General features: G+C 32.8%; 1 protein-coding gene across 1 annotated transcript; it reads right to left on the bottom strand.

Moving 5' to 3' along the window:
• Positions 1-4,358: 4,358 nt before the first annotated feature.
• LOC110029990 (protein PHOSPHATE STARVATION RESPONSE 3-like) lies at positions 4,359-17,440 on the bottom strand. The gene is made up of 5 exons (XM_020732513.1): positions 17,242-17,440; positions 16,099-16,175; positions 6,618-6,763; positions 6,333-6,420; positions 4,359-4,676 (listed from the first exon to the last, which is right to left on the bottom strand). The coding sequence occupies exons 1-5, from the start codon at positions 17,420-17,422 to the stop codon at positions 4,410-4,412; spliced, it is 759 nt and encodes a 252-aa protein (XP_020588172.1). The 5' UTR covers positions 17,423-17,440; the 3' UTR covers positions 4,359-4,409.
• Positions 17,441-17,721: the final 281 nt, after the last annotated feature.

The raw sequence follows: 17,721 nt of genomic DNA, 5'->3' as shown, positions 1-17,721 counted from the left end.
AATCATTAAAGGCTATCCAGATATAGTAATCCTCACTTGAAAAAGGAAAAAGAAAGGATTGAAAACAATCCCTGAAAAGAAAAGAAAAATATATAGGATTGAAAGCAATCCAAATGAAAAAGAGAAAAGGAAGAAAAAATTATGGAAGTAAGGAGAAGCTTGAGGATATGCCTAATCAAAAATTGGCTTCAATTTTATTGTGTTTTCCCCATGAGAGTAGTTTTCTCTGTCTTTCTCCTTGTCTTGAGATTTGTGAAATGGTGATTTGAATTGGTGAAGCCATGAAAATGCCTAAGAAATTACGATGATCTTTTCACTTCGATCTTAATTTACTTTCAATCTGGTCAATTGATTTGTTAAAATATGTTGAGTTTTATAACTAAAGTGAATGTTACATCCAAGATTCAGGGAGGTCAAGAAGATTACATCCAAGATTCAGGGAGGTCAAAGCCTTTGGAAGTTGGGTTCAAATAAATAGGGAAATAATATTATCGGGCGTAGAATTGGAGATTTTAGAGTGACAGACTAAAATCCCTAATTTGGTCCTATCGTTTGGGTGCTAAAGTGTAGATGTTAGCCCTCAGGGAAGGGGAACGTGGGAGCTCCAAAGTGAGAGCCGGTATCCACCCAGCCTAGCCACAGATTCAGTAAACAAGCGTAGGATTAGTCAATGTTCTTTATGCCTGGACCAAAGGGTAAAGAATAGATATGCTCCTATTTGGCACAATATAATTTGAACTGATTCACTTTATCCATTCACTATAATTCCTTGACAAGGAGAAGGATGCTTTCTTATATATTGAATATCACATTCGTACCTGCACTAGTATATTTAGTTATTTAATAGTTATTAAAATTACATATTTATTTCAATTGCCTATTAGTGACAGATAAAAAAATTGAATTTCGTTGTTGTGATTAAAGTATTGCTTTTCTAAAATCTTAGTTCGTAGTTCTAAACTTACTCCCTATGGGATCGATATCTAGGACTACATTAGAGTCCTATATTACTTGAGCGATACATATATTTGTGTTGATAAGTGTGACTTTACAATTATTGAATATTTATTACGTCCATATTTATTTTATATTTGTAAGCATATATAAAGTCGCGGTCAATAATCTAAAATTAGAGGAATTCTTTTAGATTCATGTAGTATAAAAGTTTTAGATCAGGTTAAAATTTTAATTACCTCTACTTTTATCCGTAGGCTACTTGATTTTTTTAAAACACTTGAAGTTGTTTGTGATGTTTCTAGAATTGAAATTAATGAAATTTTGAGTAAAGAAAATATTCTTGTAGTTTTTTTTTAATGAGAAATAAAATGTGGTAAGAGAATGATACATCACATATAATGGAAAATTTTATGCTATCATCCAATCTTTGAGACATGCATTAGTATCATTATAATTTACATAGGGAGTTATTTCTTAAATTCGATCTAATTAATATATAATCGTTTATTTATCATCAAATGTTAGAAGAGAAAAATTCAGGTGCACACACACATTAATGTGTGTGCACGTGCATGAACTATTTGTTCTGATGATGTGGTATACAGTTGATGAGTGCAAGAGAATTCATAGCAATAGAGTGTTTAACTAATGTCTTAACATTGCACGAGAAACCAACATAAACTCAGATAATATAAATGATAAGAAGGAAAACCAGAAGATTTTTACATGAAAAATTGAGAAAGGGAAAAACTACAGATTCTAGCCAAATAAAAGAAATTCATTATAATTTGGTTTTTACAGATATAACCCCTTATCTCACAAACGGGGAAGGGTTAAACAACCTCTTGAGCAATAATGTTGTTCACAAATGAACTTGTAGCCGCGTGCTAAGGAGGATCGCAGTAGAGACTACTAGTCAAAAGCTTCAATGGACCGTCTTCAGTGTTGATGAGACGTCAGTGATGATGAATCACTTCTTAGGTTGTTTTGTATGGTGCTCTATCATGAGGAGTGGTGGTGGTTGTTAGTGATCGGTGGTGGCTGGTGAGTGATGATCAATGGTGATTGGAGGTTGTATGAGCAGTGGTAGCCGGAGGCACTAGAAAAGACGACGTCCATTATTAACCAAAGAGGATGATGATCAGAGTTGCCAGAGGTGGCAATGGTCAAAGTTGGCCACAACGCTGCGTCGAGTTAGCCAAAAGTGGTTGCAGCGGCCACAGTTGGTCACAGTGTTACAGATTGTCAGTTCAGAAGTGATGCAAGACCTTTGATCCTTCTCCAAGCTTAATTCTTACCAAGCTTCATTCTTCTTTAAGAATTAAGCTCCAGGTCCCCTCTCAGGAGAAGGACTGGGCACTATTTATAGAGTCCTGGTTGCAATTAATGAAGGAACTTAAACCACTCTGATCAGATGACCCAAAGAGATTCTCTCAATCACACAACAGTTGATGGATATTAAAGTGTTCTAACAATGTCAAAATTGAGCGATCTTAGGCTCGTTGAAGTCAACTTGTCGTGAAGTTAAATTTGACTGTAAGCTTGCCAAATTTGATAATTTTTTTACCTTCCAAATATTGTGCGAAAGCTTCCAAAAATGGTTTAATAGCTTGATCAGTCCTTGATTTGGTTTAGATTGGACCAATTTTGGTGTCACCATCGAGTCTATCTCGTTGAGCTGGTCAGTTTGACTGTAACTTTGTTGAAATCGGAGCTGCGAATGAATTTTAATTGAAGTTTGAATGTTTCTATTTCAAAAGATTGCCCCTAGATCTATGCTATTGTCTGAGATTCTTAAAGGATGATCGAAGTTTGTTGATAACATATCATCGGTCAATACCTTAGTCATATGCTAGCCAACAACAACCTTGAAATTAACTCTTTCATAAAGTTTACGCCTAATATATGAGTCATTTATAATTGGCTTGAAATTCTTAACTATTTTTATGTTGTTTTGTTTAAGTCATTTACTTATTCAACGTAGACAAAGGTGAATGACAAACTAAGCCACTTGAATCATTAAATCTTTATTAGATATATCATCAACTTTGCAATCATTTTCTTTGTGCTATTTTTATCTTGGAAATCTTCTCCCCTAACTCAAGTTGTAGTAGGCCATACCTATCTTGAAGCATTTGCTCTAAAGGAACAAAATAAGAGAATAAATGGAAGCTACTATATTTGTGGTAAACCCTTGAAAGAAAACATCAGATTGCACTAATAAGATAATTTACTAAATGAAGTACATTGGTATCCATGAATAAATGACTAACAATGACGACAAAATTGAGAGGTCTTTCACAAGACTATTCTTTAATAGTTCCCATGGTTCTTGGAACAACATTAGATGGAGCTACAAATGGCTTGGGGTTGTCAACCTCCAACATGACTCTTACAATTGAGTCCAATTGAGTCCAAAAGAGCTAACAATAGGGGCATTTATGTGCAATGTATTACCAAACAAGGAGACCAATGTGAAAAGAACTATTTTTATCATGTCAAATAGCCCTTACATGAGAAAAAGCAATCAAAATAAAGTGATTCTACAGTCAAAGAATAAATTTCGCCAGGTAAAGGTTTTTCAATCACCATGAAAACCTATCAATTGCAATGAACCCTATTAAAAGGCTCAAGATGATTAACTGTACGGGCTCAAAATTACAAGAAAAAACCGAAAAAAAAATCCAATTTTCTTAACATTATCAAAAATATTTTATTGATGAATTCCCTTCATCTCGCTTGTCTAATGCTTGCTTTCTAAGCTCATATGGTCCTTACTCGACAAATCATGGCATAATTTAAGCTACAATGCTCAGCCGACATCATTATCAATGAATATCTGGACACATTCGTTCCAGTTGTTAATAAAATATTAATTAAGCAACTAATTTCTTAAATTTATTTTATTTTCTTTTTATTCTCCATTCAAACGCTCTTTTATCAGGCATAGATAGAAGAAATGAAATAAATTTGATATTTCAAAAGGTTGTACATCCATATATTTAACGGATATAATTAAACCAGCTACAAAAATTATCTTAACAAAAAATTTAGTCATAATCATACAAATAATTATAAACCTGGAGATATCTATTTACACATACATGAGTCTACTTTTTATTCTACATCAAACCATGTGCACAAATCTCAAATGTTGATGCACCGTTTTTTATCCATCATTGCCGTGGGATGTGGAAGTTTATCATATCAGTACATAAATGAGAATGCTATGTAATCTCATGCAGTCCAAATAAAATTTCGACATGTTGGCAGTTTGCACTAAGACAAATAGAGAAAGGGAAAAGTAGAGAAAAAATTTTAAAAAAAATGCAGAAGTTTTTATATTGCATCAATTTTTTTATTTAACATCACTGCCAACACATCAAAAATTTATTGCGCTATGAATGAGATTATATTGCATTACATTATGTAAATATGTGCTCTATCAAAAATCAAGAATTATATGATTTTGATGAAATTGTGAGGTCAAGATTTATCTCATTCTCTTCTGGTAGATATTTAAAGGCTTTGGAATCAACATGGATGGAGTTTGGCAATACAGGGACCGCTTCGAAGGCATCCAACTCTGTGCTAGAACTTCCATCTCTTCCTTCTTCACTAACTATTTGTTTCTGATAGTCGAATGATGACAGTGTTAGTTTGCAATCCAGATCTCTTAATGATAATTCCTCGTATGGAGACATCGTCTGAGGAATAATCTGCAGGAAATATGTAATTGCAAAAAAAAGTTAAACAAGGAGTGTATCTTTTTTTTTTTTCCTATCAATTAATTTTTATTTATACCAACTCTTAAAAATTTTATAGGAGATTTAATTTTTAAGTGATGGCTATACGATAGTTAATTTGCTTCTACTATATCATGAAATTTTTGTTATATATTTTTTGAAAAAGAATACAATATTTATGTTTTATTCTAAATGTATTTATTCTAAGAGTACTTATTTTATGTTTTATTTTCTAAATATATTTTTCTAGTATATTCTTAATATTTAAGTTTTTTTAAAACAAATTATTTTTAAAAAAATAGTAAAAATAAGTATTTGGAAGGGTTTTATAAGAGTGAAGTGCCAAAATAGTCCCTCACTTATCAGGGTAGTCATGGAGTTTGTAAAAGTGTCAAAAAAAAAAATCATATTTTGTTAATTGAAGCTGAAATGGTCACAATGAAAACTTATTAAAGCTCAATTTTTAAATAGTCAGGAACTATTTTGACACTTGTATAAACAAATAGTCGGAGAGAATTTTGGCACATTGCCCATTTTGGCACTAATATCCTCGTATAACCTCATAAATATTACTATACCCTCTCTCAACACACCCATTAAAGATGGCCAAGAAATGTGCTAGCCAACTAGTCAGGGGGGTCGGCCGGGTAGAACAATCAGAACCGACTAGCATCCTATGGTGAAAACTGCCCAACACCCAAGCAAAACATGGCAGACCGACGCCAGTTTGGTTGACCGACTCAATGACCCGCCGACCGAATATCCAACAATGTCAAATTAAAGCAGAGACATATATATAAACCCTCTATCCTCTATAAATACGGGCTCCAATCCATGTAAAATAGAGTTTTTATTGCTCTTTTACCTAGATCCATACCCTTTAGAGAGATACTCTCTCTCTCTCTTCCTTTGTAATATCTATTTTTTATATGTAAAATGAGTTACAAAGTCTCGAAATACCACAGTTCACCCAAAAGGGGCAAGTTGTATGTGCTCTTTTATTTCATTTTTTATCTCTTTGCCTCCCTCAATTTATCTCTTCCCTGACCCCTACTACTTTGATTCTTGGGCATGCCTCACTGAACAGATATGGATACACTTTGTGGCCTTAATTGGTAAAGTTATGAGGCTTGCCAATATCCACAGTGAATTGATAATTAAGAGGCTTGCATGATATTTGGCAGTATCCAAATACAGGTAAAGAAAAGCAAGCTCAAATAATGAAGGAGAAATTTTTAATATTTACTAAATTTTAGCTTTAATCCAATAAAGAAAGTTAAAAAGACGGATCATTGTAAGGCTACACACATTTACTTGGCAATCTCGCTTTCATCACCAAAATAAAAGAGGACGGTATCACCTTAAAAACCTAATATTTTGCTCCATCCATTATACATATTTTTCTAAACTCTAGTATTTTCTCTTTTTTTTTTTCTTTTTTTCAAAATGTGTCATCAATTCAATGCGTACATTTAATTAAGTTTGAAAAATTGTGATGTCCTGACATGCGTTGATTTATATTATGTCGGAAAGCTGTCCACTATTATTGACTTGTTACATGAGACAAGTTTTACTTGCACCACATTTATGGCAAGCACATGCAATGCAAAGTTTGGAAAAGCAGCCAACCTTATTCCGTTTGCTGCCTTCTCTGAACTGTCTGCGATCACCAAACTTCGAAATTGCTTCCTCCATCTGCACATCATTTGAAGCTGAGCTGCATAGCGCACTGTATGTCAAAACACAACTCGACAGAAATCGACTAATGATCAAATTTAATCAAGAAAATTATATATAAGAAAATATGTTGACCAAAAAAACTCTCAAATATAAAACGAAAGATTATGAAATAATGATATCTGAATAATGAAAATAATTTTCTCTAATTTTTGGTGAATTATATATGAATATTACCTGCAAACTTTTGAGTTTGAAGTGGATTTCTTGCATTTGTCCTCAAGAAAATTGTGATTACATTGAGATATGTTTTGCTTGCACTGGTCTTCGGAATACTGGTAGTTACTAAGGTCTGAATTGTTGTTGCTCATGGATCTGTACATCTGACATTTGTAGCAGTTGAAAATGTTAAATGTGCTTTCATAGGAGCTAAATTAATCATAAGCAAGCATTGTTTGGATTGAAGGAGAAATGAAGAAAGTAAAAAATAAATATACTTAATTAGAATTTGTAGCTTGATAGTAAATTTGTAGCTATTTGAATTGAGCTTTCTTCTTTTATTTTTTCATTGCATTCCATACATGCATTAAAGCACATGCTATACAGATTTTTGTTGAAATTCTTTCTTCCAACATTACAGTGCTTTAGTAGTTGTATATGAATTGGCTCAATAAAGTAGGAATATAAGCTTGTCTTTATCCAACTTCTAGAGGACACACGACAAGATAGAAAAGAAAAGGAAAAGAAGGCATGCAAATAAGAAAGAAATCAACAACTCAAATCATTTCTTAAGTCTTACATTATGTAAAATCTAGTGAATGCTCACATTCATAATATTCTTTCTCTTTCTTTTACATTTCCTTTACCTTGATTTGTTTTTATTTTTAAGATTTTGGTGTCACCCATAAACAAATTTGGACATGCTTAAGGCAATCAATAAAGTAATGAAACATTTAAATGTGAGTGAAGAAACGGAGTAATAGGAAAAATTTTACTTCATCAAAGTTACGTAACTCAAACAAATGGAAGTCTCATCACTAATTATTTCAAAAAATCTCTTTGAATTTAGAAAAAAATAAAAGTAAAAAATATTTCTTGTTTTATTTGATCTCATGTAAAACAAAACTTTATAAACTCACATCATCATCATTACAAATTTTTTGCATAAAGATTTTTTAAAAGATTTCCATCACACAAAAGTAAAAAATGAAGTAAACTTTTTCATCTTAACTGTTAGCATCAATTTTTGATGTCACGTTTATAGGATATCCAATTGAATGACTCAAGATGACTTGTTTTCTATTCATACTATCCTGAAGCACTCCTGGTATGTGCCATGAGCAAGGAATCAGGTGCCGTACACGGGTAAATTCACTAAGGGATGGGGTTGGCTCTAGCTCGAGACATGCTTAACACCCATTTTGATGTTTAGAGACCATATCCCATCAATTTGAACTTGTTTATGGCCAAAGGGAGTCACAAGACCCACTTGCGGACACTATCAGGTGAAAATTAGGGTTTCATACCATTTTGCATCGCCAGGGGAAGATCGTCTTTTCGAGTGGCTATTATGTTGTTACGGCGCATCTGTGGGCATTCCACGATGGAAAGAGATAATTTTCTATCTATTCATGACCTTCCAAGGACAAGGGAACTCGTCTTGGACCTCAGCCACGCTCTGAGTACCTAACCCTAATTTTGAACTAACGTAACAATGCCCAGTTCTGGCAAGGTGACGCCAAAATGACACATTTCCATACTCAAGAAAGAGAGCACAGTGTAATTACACCATTGATGTAGCATGAACCCACCAGGACACTGATGTGAAAATGCCATTTTCAGGCGTGGTCATGCCGACCTTCAGCTAATGAGCGCTTAAGCCCTTTTGGTCTAGCGTGATTAAGCTAAGTTCGGGTGTGGTCATGCTAAGCCAACAACTTCCATAGCCAAAATTATTGAATTTTTGACTCCCCACTCATTGGCGGCTAGAAAATTGGCCAGATGTATTTAAAAGGTCAAATAAGGATGCTCCATGTGGCATCCACATTCCAAATGGCCACTCACACCATGCCATGTGTATAGTGGCCATAACTTGATGATTGGGTGGGACTTTTCACTCCTATTTACCTTGCTCCATGTGGTGTAAAGTGCCAATAAAAAAAGCAAGGGGAGATGAGTTCATTCATCTAGAGAGGGCTTACTTGAGCTGAGGAACACTTGGAGAGCTAAGGAAGAAGCCTTCATCCTTCTTCTTCCATTCTTCCTTCATATATTGCTTGCTAGGAAGGTTTCTTCTTCCATCCTTCCTTCATTACATCAAGAGAAGATGTGGTGGAAAAATATACAACTGAAGAACTTCTAGTGTGCAACAAGAATGAGTATCAAAGAAAAAGCTTAAAGAACTTCTAGGAGTCAAAGAAGGCCCTTGAAGAGATCCCTAAATCTCTGCATCCTTTTCAACTTCCTTCATTTTTTTTCTTCCTCATTCTTTCTCATTTCAAAAACTAAGAAGCGTTTATGAGAGACTGTCCTCATATAAGCTTTTTGAAGAAAAAATTGAGGGGGATCTTTGGTGGTTAAGACATTCTTTCCTTGGTATTGAGAGCTTCATCTCGACTTGAGAGAAGGCTTCCGGTGACCTCAACCATCTCTCCCACGACAAGGAGAACATCTTCCTTACATTAGGGAGGGAGTTTGGAGTTATAAGCCTCATCATCTCTCCTACAGAAAGGAGAACTTCATCCCTTTGAAGAAACATCAAAGAGGGCTTCGCATGAGGAAGGAGAATGTGCCCGCAACTAGCACGTTATTGAGATCTCGTAAAACTCTTGCACTTTCTTTTCTAGGCAACCCTAGGTTTTGTTGAAGAATGTTAGGATTAGGTTTGCTTTCCTAGAGAAAGCCCTCAATTTTGGAAAGCTTTCATGAACAAATCCCTAATGAATCTGAGATATTTCCCTTTCAAAACCCTTAGACCTAAACCTAAGCAGTTGGAATCCAAATTTCCCATAGCTTTGGTGTTTCCAAACTTTCTTGGATATGTTTAGCTATTTGTATTTTATAGAATGTAAAAAGCTTTTTAGCTAGCCTATTTTACAAAGTTATTGAGAATTGTAGAATGGAAAATTTTTTGTAGCTAGTCCATACTATAATTCGTGGAGAGCTTCTCTTCGAGAAATCAGAAGGGAAAAATTCCCCACACACTTTGCCAAAGACGGAGGCGATTATGCAAACTTCTAAACCTAGGATCCTATGTGAGTACTCTAGAATGAATGTGGACTCTTATCATGTACGTTCATTGCATTGCATTGTATGCTCTATCATGAAGCATGCTTTCATGATGCATATTGTGCATGTTGTTTTGGGTTTGACCGACCACCATAGCACAAACGACGTGCCATTTGGTGCTAATCGACCTCCTTGGCCTAGTAGACATTATCAATCTAATTTTTTTGTGGTATGCACCTTCCAGAGTTAAATGGAACTTCCAGAAAGGTCACTGTACTTTTAAACTTAAGGGAAATGTCACCTGACCATTTTCCTGGTCTGGTGTGGACACCACTTCTTTCATTTCTCATTCGATTGTGTCACTAATCAATGAACTTCATTTATGGATCAGCCTCATGACTATCCATTCAATCGAACAATTCAGAACAACAGACAACAATCCATGATTACGAAAACTGCCAGAGTAATCCATGACCTTTGTTTCTCATTTTATCAATGGCTCAAGGCAGCCACCACCGCCTATAAAAAGTGGTTGTTCATGCCTCATCTAGAAGAGATTGTAGAGTGTAATTCACATTACAGTGCAGAGGGCACATAGCAGTGCAAGTTGCAACGTTGAAGTGTCTTCATCCTGTTCTCTTCAACAAACCTTCTCCTCCTTCAATCAGTAGCCTTTTTTTAGGTCTTTTTACTATATTTAAATATTATTAAGTTTAAGTTTAAGTGTTTTAAGTTTAAGAGTAGGTTAGGTTAACTCAATAACTTTGGATTAGGTCTGGGTTTGGGTTCAACTCAAGTTGACCCAAACCGACCTAATCCTAATTCCTAAAATGGTTTCACCCAAATCCTAAACCTAACCAAAACCTAACTTAGGTTTCACCTAACCCAGATCTAACCCAATCTAACAAACCCTAAATTTAACCCAGTTTGACCCAACCCAGACTTGACTCAGCCAAACCTAAACCTTAAACCTAACCCAGGTCTGAACCAACCCAAATTTGACTCATCCTAACCTAACCAAAACTAAAATCAGGTCTGTTCTAAATCAGACAAGACCTAAAATAGATTCGACCTAGCTCAAATCTAGCCTCACCTAACGCAAACTTAATCTAGATCTGACGCAACCCAGAACTGACCCAACTTAGACCGACCTAGCGTATGTCAAGCCTAGCCTAAACCAAACCTAATCCAAGTCTTTACAACCAATCTCTAACCCAACCTAGACCTAACCTAGCTCAGGTCTGGCCTAACATAACCCAAACCTAATCGAGGTCTGATCAAACCCATAGCTCATCCAACCTAACTCAAATCTAACTAGGTCAAGTCAGGTCTAGGTTGGGTTAGGTCTGCATTAAATTAGGCTTGGATTATGTTTGGGTTAGGTTAGGCTAAGCTAGGTTGAATCTAGTTTTGGTCAGGTTCGGGTTGGATCATATGTCAACCCAGATCAACCCAAATCAACTCCAACCCATCTGATTCAAACCAAAACGTAATCTATAGGGGTTAACCCAAGTTAAATCGGGTCAACCTAAATAAAACCCTAATCTAACTAGGTCAACCCGGGTCAATCCAAATCAAACCCTAAACTATCCAGTTCAACCAGAGTTAACCCAAACCAAAGCTTAACCTACTCTGGTAAACCCAATTCAACCTAGGTCAACCCAAATCAAACCCCAATTTATCTAGTTCAGCCTAAGTCAACTTGAGTAAATTCAAATAAACCCTAACCTACCTAAGTCCCTGGTTCTTTATCGTTCAATGAATTCAAAACATTGACATAGAAAAAAAACAAGTTTTAATAAAGTTAGTTAACAATATCATAATTGCTAAAAAAATATAAAAGAGAGATAATTCATCGTTGATCTCATCTTTATACCCATGCAAATTTAAAAAATTAATCATGCCAAAAAAATTAAGAATTAATAATTTAACTTGACTTATGCTTTATAATGTTTTTTCTTAGAGGACACTTTTGACACAATATTCATTGCTTCAAGAGGTAATTTATTTTTTTTTAAATTGTTCAAATAAGGGATAGTAAGATTCTAGGTTAGCGATAACATTGAAATTCCATATATGTAAATTCGGCAAATATTTGTTCATTAAAGAAGCTCTATAAGTTAGCATTTATCTGCTTTATTAATTCTTTTTATAATTTTAGTGTTGTTTTGTTAAACATTCAATAAATAATGTTGAACCTTGAATTCAGTAATAAGTCTTATAAAAGTGACAAAACTTTCTTCTTAAATCAATATTCTTTTTAACTAATTTCTTATTGTTGTTGGAATTTGAAATGAACTTTGTCAAATAATATCAACATCATTATGCTATAGTTGTGTAAATCATCAGCTTCTTTAATGTTTGTGTAGAGCCTTTAAAACATTATAGGTAAAAGATCAAGATTTGTTGACTTTAGTCTATTTTTAAGCAATGGATGAACCACACTAGAGCTTATAATCCCTTAATATTACTTTATAATAAATAGTTAACTCCTACTATTTTTAAAACTTGATGCAAAGTATTGATGGTGATGGGAAATCAATAACTCTTTTTAAATTTTTTATTAACATTTTTTGGGTGACTTGTCATATATACATAATGATTCCTATAATTAAAACAAAAAATTATGTATTAACAACATCTTACTTTAAATTCAACCTAACTTCCTTTTTCTTTACTTCTTCTTCTTCATTAGTTAAAATAGTTAAGCTCCTATTTAACGAAAGAAAGTTGGCAATTCTCTTTAAAATGACATTAAGTCATTAAAGATGGCCTTTTTTACTTGTCCTAGGTAGTAGAGGAAGATTCTTCCCAAAAACATTAAGAATATATAATGAAAAGCAAACATTGACTAATTCAAAAAAATTTTCCAAAATAAGCTATTTATAAAATATAAATCACGAAGATTATGAAAGAATTATGTTAATTTTGATGACATATTTCATGTTTAATAAAAAAAATGTTATGACACAAAAATTCATGAGGAAATTAGCAATATTTTTGGAAACTTATGTCACCATCAATATAATAGTTAAATTCATGATTTAATGATAACGAGAAAACCATTGACTAACTCACAAAAACATACATGCGAGCGCGTGCACACACACACCTCAAGCACATGCACACACACAAACACACTCACACATATGATATTCTAGGGAAGCAATAGAAACATTCACAATTGCATGGAAGTTTAACAAAATCATATCGAAGTCATGAAAGAATGATATCTGTGTGTGTGTGAGAGAGAGAGAGAGAGAAAGAGAGAGCATAAATATTAATTGATGAAGGACTTCGGGCTAATTTATAGAAAAAAAAATCCTGGAAGCTAAAGCATCTTGATGTAAAATCGAAGGCGATATATTTATAGCCATTTATGAAACATTTCAATAACCAATGCTTGATTATGTGGGGATTTGAAAAGACTCACATCATAGCAACTTTCATTTTATAGAGCCAAATTTTCAAAGATCAAATTGATTAAATATTATCAAAAAGTTAAACTGATAAAAAATATTTTATTGAAATAATTTTTTAAGAGAACGTGCATGTTGTTAATAAAATTTTTAATTTTTTTCATTGTAAGGGCAACAATTAGCTTGTAGAAGGATTTCTTAAAGAAGTCAATAAGTACTTAGTCTAAGAAAAGGTGTTGATAATGGTGTTTTCATAACATGAGCAAGAAATTACTATCTTTTGAGATAATTCGATGATGAATTATTATTTACAAGATAACAACTCAAAATCTCTAACAAATTACTCAGTTAAGGAGTTAAAATAATTTTATTAAGACATTGTCTCTTAATTCATTTATCTGTAGCTTAACAATCTTGATGATTACATCGGGGTTATCGATTCTATTTTATAAGAAACAACTTTAGGTCAAGTGAATTTTCTCAACTCTCAACAGATTTGATGCTTGATTACTCTCTCATCTCTAAAAAATGTGAAACAATAGAATGGTCATCTCATTCCACTTTTTGGACATTAAAAAAATCTATGCCATGCTCATTTTAATAAGTTAACCATTCAATTGGCAGAATTGAAATAACATCAAGTTCTTATCTTTCATATTCACCAAATAATTTTTAGGCAAAAAGGAGTAGTTCTTACTATATTTAAGTGAATGATTCATTTAAAGAACCTTCCTCATAGTGGTTAACTCTACAACATCACCTTTTTTTATTTGTATTAGCCTTTTTAGTTTCTTCTTTTTAATCATTGTTGAGAAGGAAGCGTAATAAAATGTATCAGAAAACTTTTTGCTTTTTATTCTCCTGTTAACACTTTAGTAAGAACATTTTGTTGGCATATTTCTTGATATTCATAATAACTTAAAATAGAAAATTTAAGAAGATACATTTACCAAAAAGATTATGAACTATTTTTAAATTTCTCGTGATTTTATTGATTATCAAAACTACTACATTGCATAATAAGTCACAGTAAAAGTACAACTAAAGAAGATGAATTTTTTATTCATCGATCCTCTTATTAGAATCTTTGAATAAAGAAAATAGTTTAGGAACTAAATATTGGCTATGTGAATTTTTATGATTGTCAGCCTACGTCAATATGGTATTTTTAAGTCAAGTTGGCAAGTAGATTAATTTATCACATAAAAGATGTTGCGAGGAAATATGATTAACTACCAAAGTTATTCAAATTAATCAATATAGTCAGCAAAAGGCTTGATACAATCACTTACTTTGCTAAGGCTATTTTCTTAAATTGCCATATGAATTAACTAAAGATTCATAGCCACTTCATAGGTCTATAACCTGACTAAGATTTTTCTTATGTATGTAGATGAATTCACTTGATCTTGTCCCTTACATGGAAATTAGCTTGTGCGCTCAAATAACTATAGGTTTACTATGTTCATTTTATAACAGTGTAATTTTACTTGTATTGCTTCCATATAATACTTCAAATAGTATTTTAACTCCGTCAAAATTAAAGCGCCGGTAATGACTGAATCTAAATTTTCTTAAATTCGTTGCTTGATTAAACATTTATGATCACTTTCCCAAGTACAAATCATATCGTTTTAGTGTCATAAAGTTCAAAACATGTTGCATTCATAATTTTAGACTATAACCAACATGTTTAACAGTAAAACCATGGCAAACATCGAACTTATATATATTAAGCTAGCGGTAATAGGGTTGGTACTTATTCAATTTACCTCATTAATAAGTTGAATAATGAAAATAAGCAATTTTATTTATTGTTCGTAAATTTTATGTTTTGTGGCATCCCTCGCTAAAACAACATAAAATGATTGGGAATTTTTATATTAATAAGTTAATCACATATTTTCACAAAAGAAAATATGTTAATGTCAAAAAGCAGTTTGTCATAAACATAATGTACATGCTTACATCTACACACACAGACACAACATAAGAGAGGAGCTAACATTTCTTCAGTCATATGCTTATTAAAATATTGTCAGTCATTCTTTTCTGTGATTCTGTAACAGTTAAAATCTCGCTTTCAGAGGTGTGAAAGCCACAAACTGCATCAAATCATTGTCTATATTGCTTCTTCATAGACTGTTGAGATCAAAGGGCAATCGCTAAGAAAATTTCTCCTAATCATATAAAAATAGTCAAAGACATTTTCAACCCCAAAGAAAAAGCCTTGAAAAGCACAAACCACCTACTACTTTTACTCTGATGCATTTATTAGCTATAAAATTCAAGAATATTTTTATTTTTTTACTTTTATGTGAATTTTAAAACTGTCTGTCTACTTCAAAGTTCTTAAGATACTGTACTTTTAAATTTCATGCATTTTCAGGAATAATTTTTTATGGCTTTATTTTGATAACATGAAACAAATTTTATGATTTACTTTAGAGTCCTGAAAAAGAACTGATATTTAATGTGCATTTTTCCAATAGTCAGAAAAGATTAAATAATTTGATTGGAGAACACATGATGAGAGAGCTAATCATATTTTTTTTATCATTGAAAAAAAAAGTGGAAATAGTTTTTTTTTTTTCCTGCAAACATTTGCGTTTTAAAGCAAATTGATCTTTGCTGTCACTGCTATTGCCGTGTCATTACCTCAATCTCCCTCTCCCGTGTTAAAATTTATTTTCACGTGGATAAACGAATATTTTCCTAACATGTTTTAAACGTATTCTAATCGTAAAGTTTTCTTAGCAAATATGATTATTAGTTTAGTAATGATTAAAACTTAAACTATTCTATATTATTTAATTTTAATGCCGTGGGTGAAAACGAGCATGCTTTATGTCTTAGTGGCACGCAAAAATTGTACGAAGCAGCCTAAGAAATTATATTCGTGGAAAAATTCCATCTCATCCATATCCCTAAATATATATTAAAGTAAATGATTGTAAATAAAATGCAGATAGGATAACGTGATATCAGTAGTATTAATACATGTATTTACTCCTAATGATTGACATGCAGCAAAGTTTTTGATTTAGAAACAGATTGAGTTAATGAAGTACCTGAAGATGGCTTTTGACATGAGATATGCTTAGTCCATTTACACCCATTAATAGAAGAATGCGCTTTGGGGTTGCTTCTGTATGCGTATGTTTTATTCAAAATAATTAAAAAAAAAAGGATCAGCAAAGGAATATTAAAATTTAAGCTATGGAAAAGAAAGATTTCTAACAAAAAGAACAGTAAATTATCAGAGGATAAAATCATACAAATGCAACCATGCTATTTTACTGTTCGGATTGCTTCATCCTCGAGTAACTGTAATTTCTTAAGGAATTCATAGCTAATTGCAGTGATGCTCTAAGATCTATCTATATTTAATACAAGTTAGATTAATAATGTGTAAAAGCAGATAAAATCAATTACAGTCACGACGCATGAACACCATCATACACATACATGCATAGATTAATATAAAGATAAAAAATTTGAATAAAAATCAACTAAAAATCTACCTTAAATTTTTTTTTCATTTAAACTACATAATTTTAACCCTACAAAGGCTAGCTAGCCAGGTATTCTGAACCTGCATGCTAAAATTTCCTTTTGTTCTCCACATATGTAACCATCATAAAATTAGTCGTGCATGCTGCCATCATTTTAATTTCCAGATTTATGTAAATATTATATGATTTCAAAATTTATTGTGACTTTAATTACTCATCATCGAAGGCGTAAGTTAATATTGATTTTTAATTTTTATTGAATGGCTCCACCGAGGCGTTGGAAATTTTTTTAATTTTTTAATGGCAGTGAATTAAGCAGTTCCTTTCTCCGCTATAATAAAGTTTAAGGAAGTACTATCCATTAAATTTCTCCGCTATCAAATCTTAAACTAATGATTCCCGAGGTTAGTCTCCAAATCTATGATTTGCTTTTCATCATCCCAACATCCATGGCTGCATAAATTCATGCCAAGTTCCATTTCAACGTGAACTTTATGCTTGCAAACTGCTCTCGCAATATCTTGCAGAGAGATCGACACACACACACACACACAAAGACAGAGAAAGAGAGAGAGAGAGAGAGAGAGAATTGCTTTGAAGTGCAGCTCATGAAAAGAATAAGATCTCATTATAATGATCATGGCATGTATATTTTTATATATATACATATCTTAATTTATATTGATAGAACAAACTTACTGGTTTGTCCTCCAAGGGATTCCACTGCCCTTACAAAACGGTTGTGCAGTTCATTGCTCCATCTTATCCTTGGAGCTTCTGATCTGTTATACTGCCTCACCCTTCTCTTGTCACAGATTTCCATCATCATCATCATCGTCAGCCTCTTATAAGGTAAATCTTCTTCCAGGTCTTCTTTCATAAAATTCGCAAATGCGGCAGAATGTGGTAAGTAATATGTATCGTGTAAAATTACTTGTTTATTCTAGACCAATTTTATTTCATATTTTCTTACATTGTATGGACTTTTTTGTGAATGCGGGTGCAAAATAATTGAAAGCTTCTTAATTTGACCGGTCTGTGGTCAAACTATCCTTCTGCCATAAAAAAAAGGTTGAACAATAAACCTAGATTATGACATTCCATTTGAAAAGTTGGCTGCTCCCATAATATCTTTTCTTTTGTTACTTGTAACATTATGAGGAGCAGTGAAATGGGTAC

Source organism: Phalaenopsis equestris, unplaced genomic scaffold, assembly GCF_001263595.1.
Source record: "Phalaenopsis equestris unplaced genomic scaffold, ASM126359v1 Scaffold000621, whole genome shotgun sequence".
In the NCBI taxonomy this organism is placed as follows: domain Eukaryota; kingdom Viridiplantae; phylum Streptophyta; class Magnoliopsida; order Asparagales; family Orchidaceae; genus Phalaenopsis; species Phalaenopsis equestris.
The sequence above is the reverse complement of the archived record's forward strand: the minus strand, read 5'-3'. Positions and strand labels throughout refer to the sequence as shown.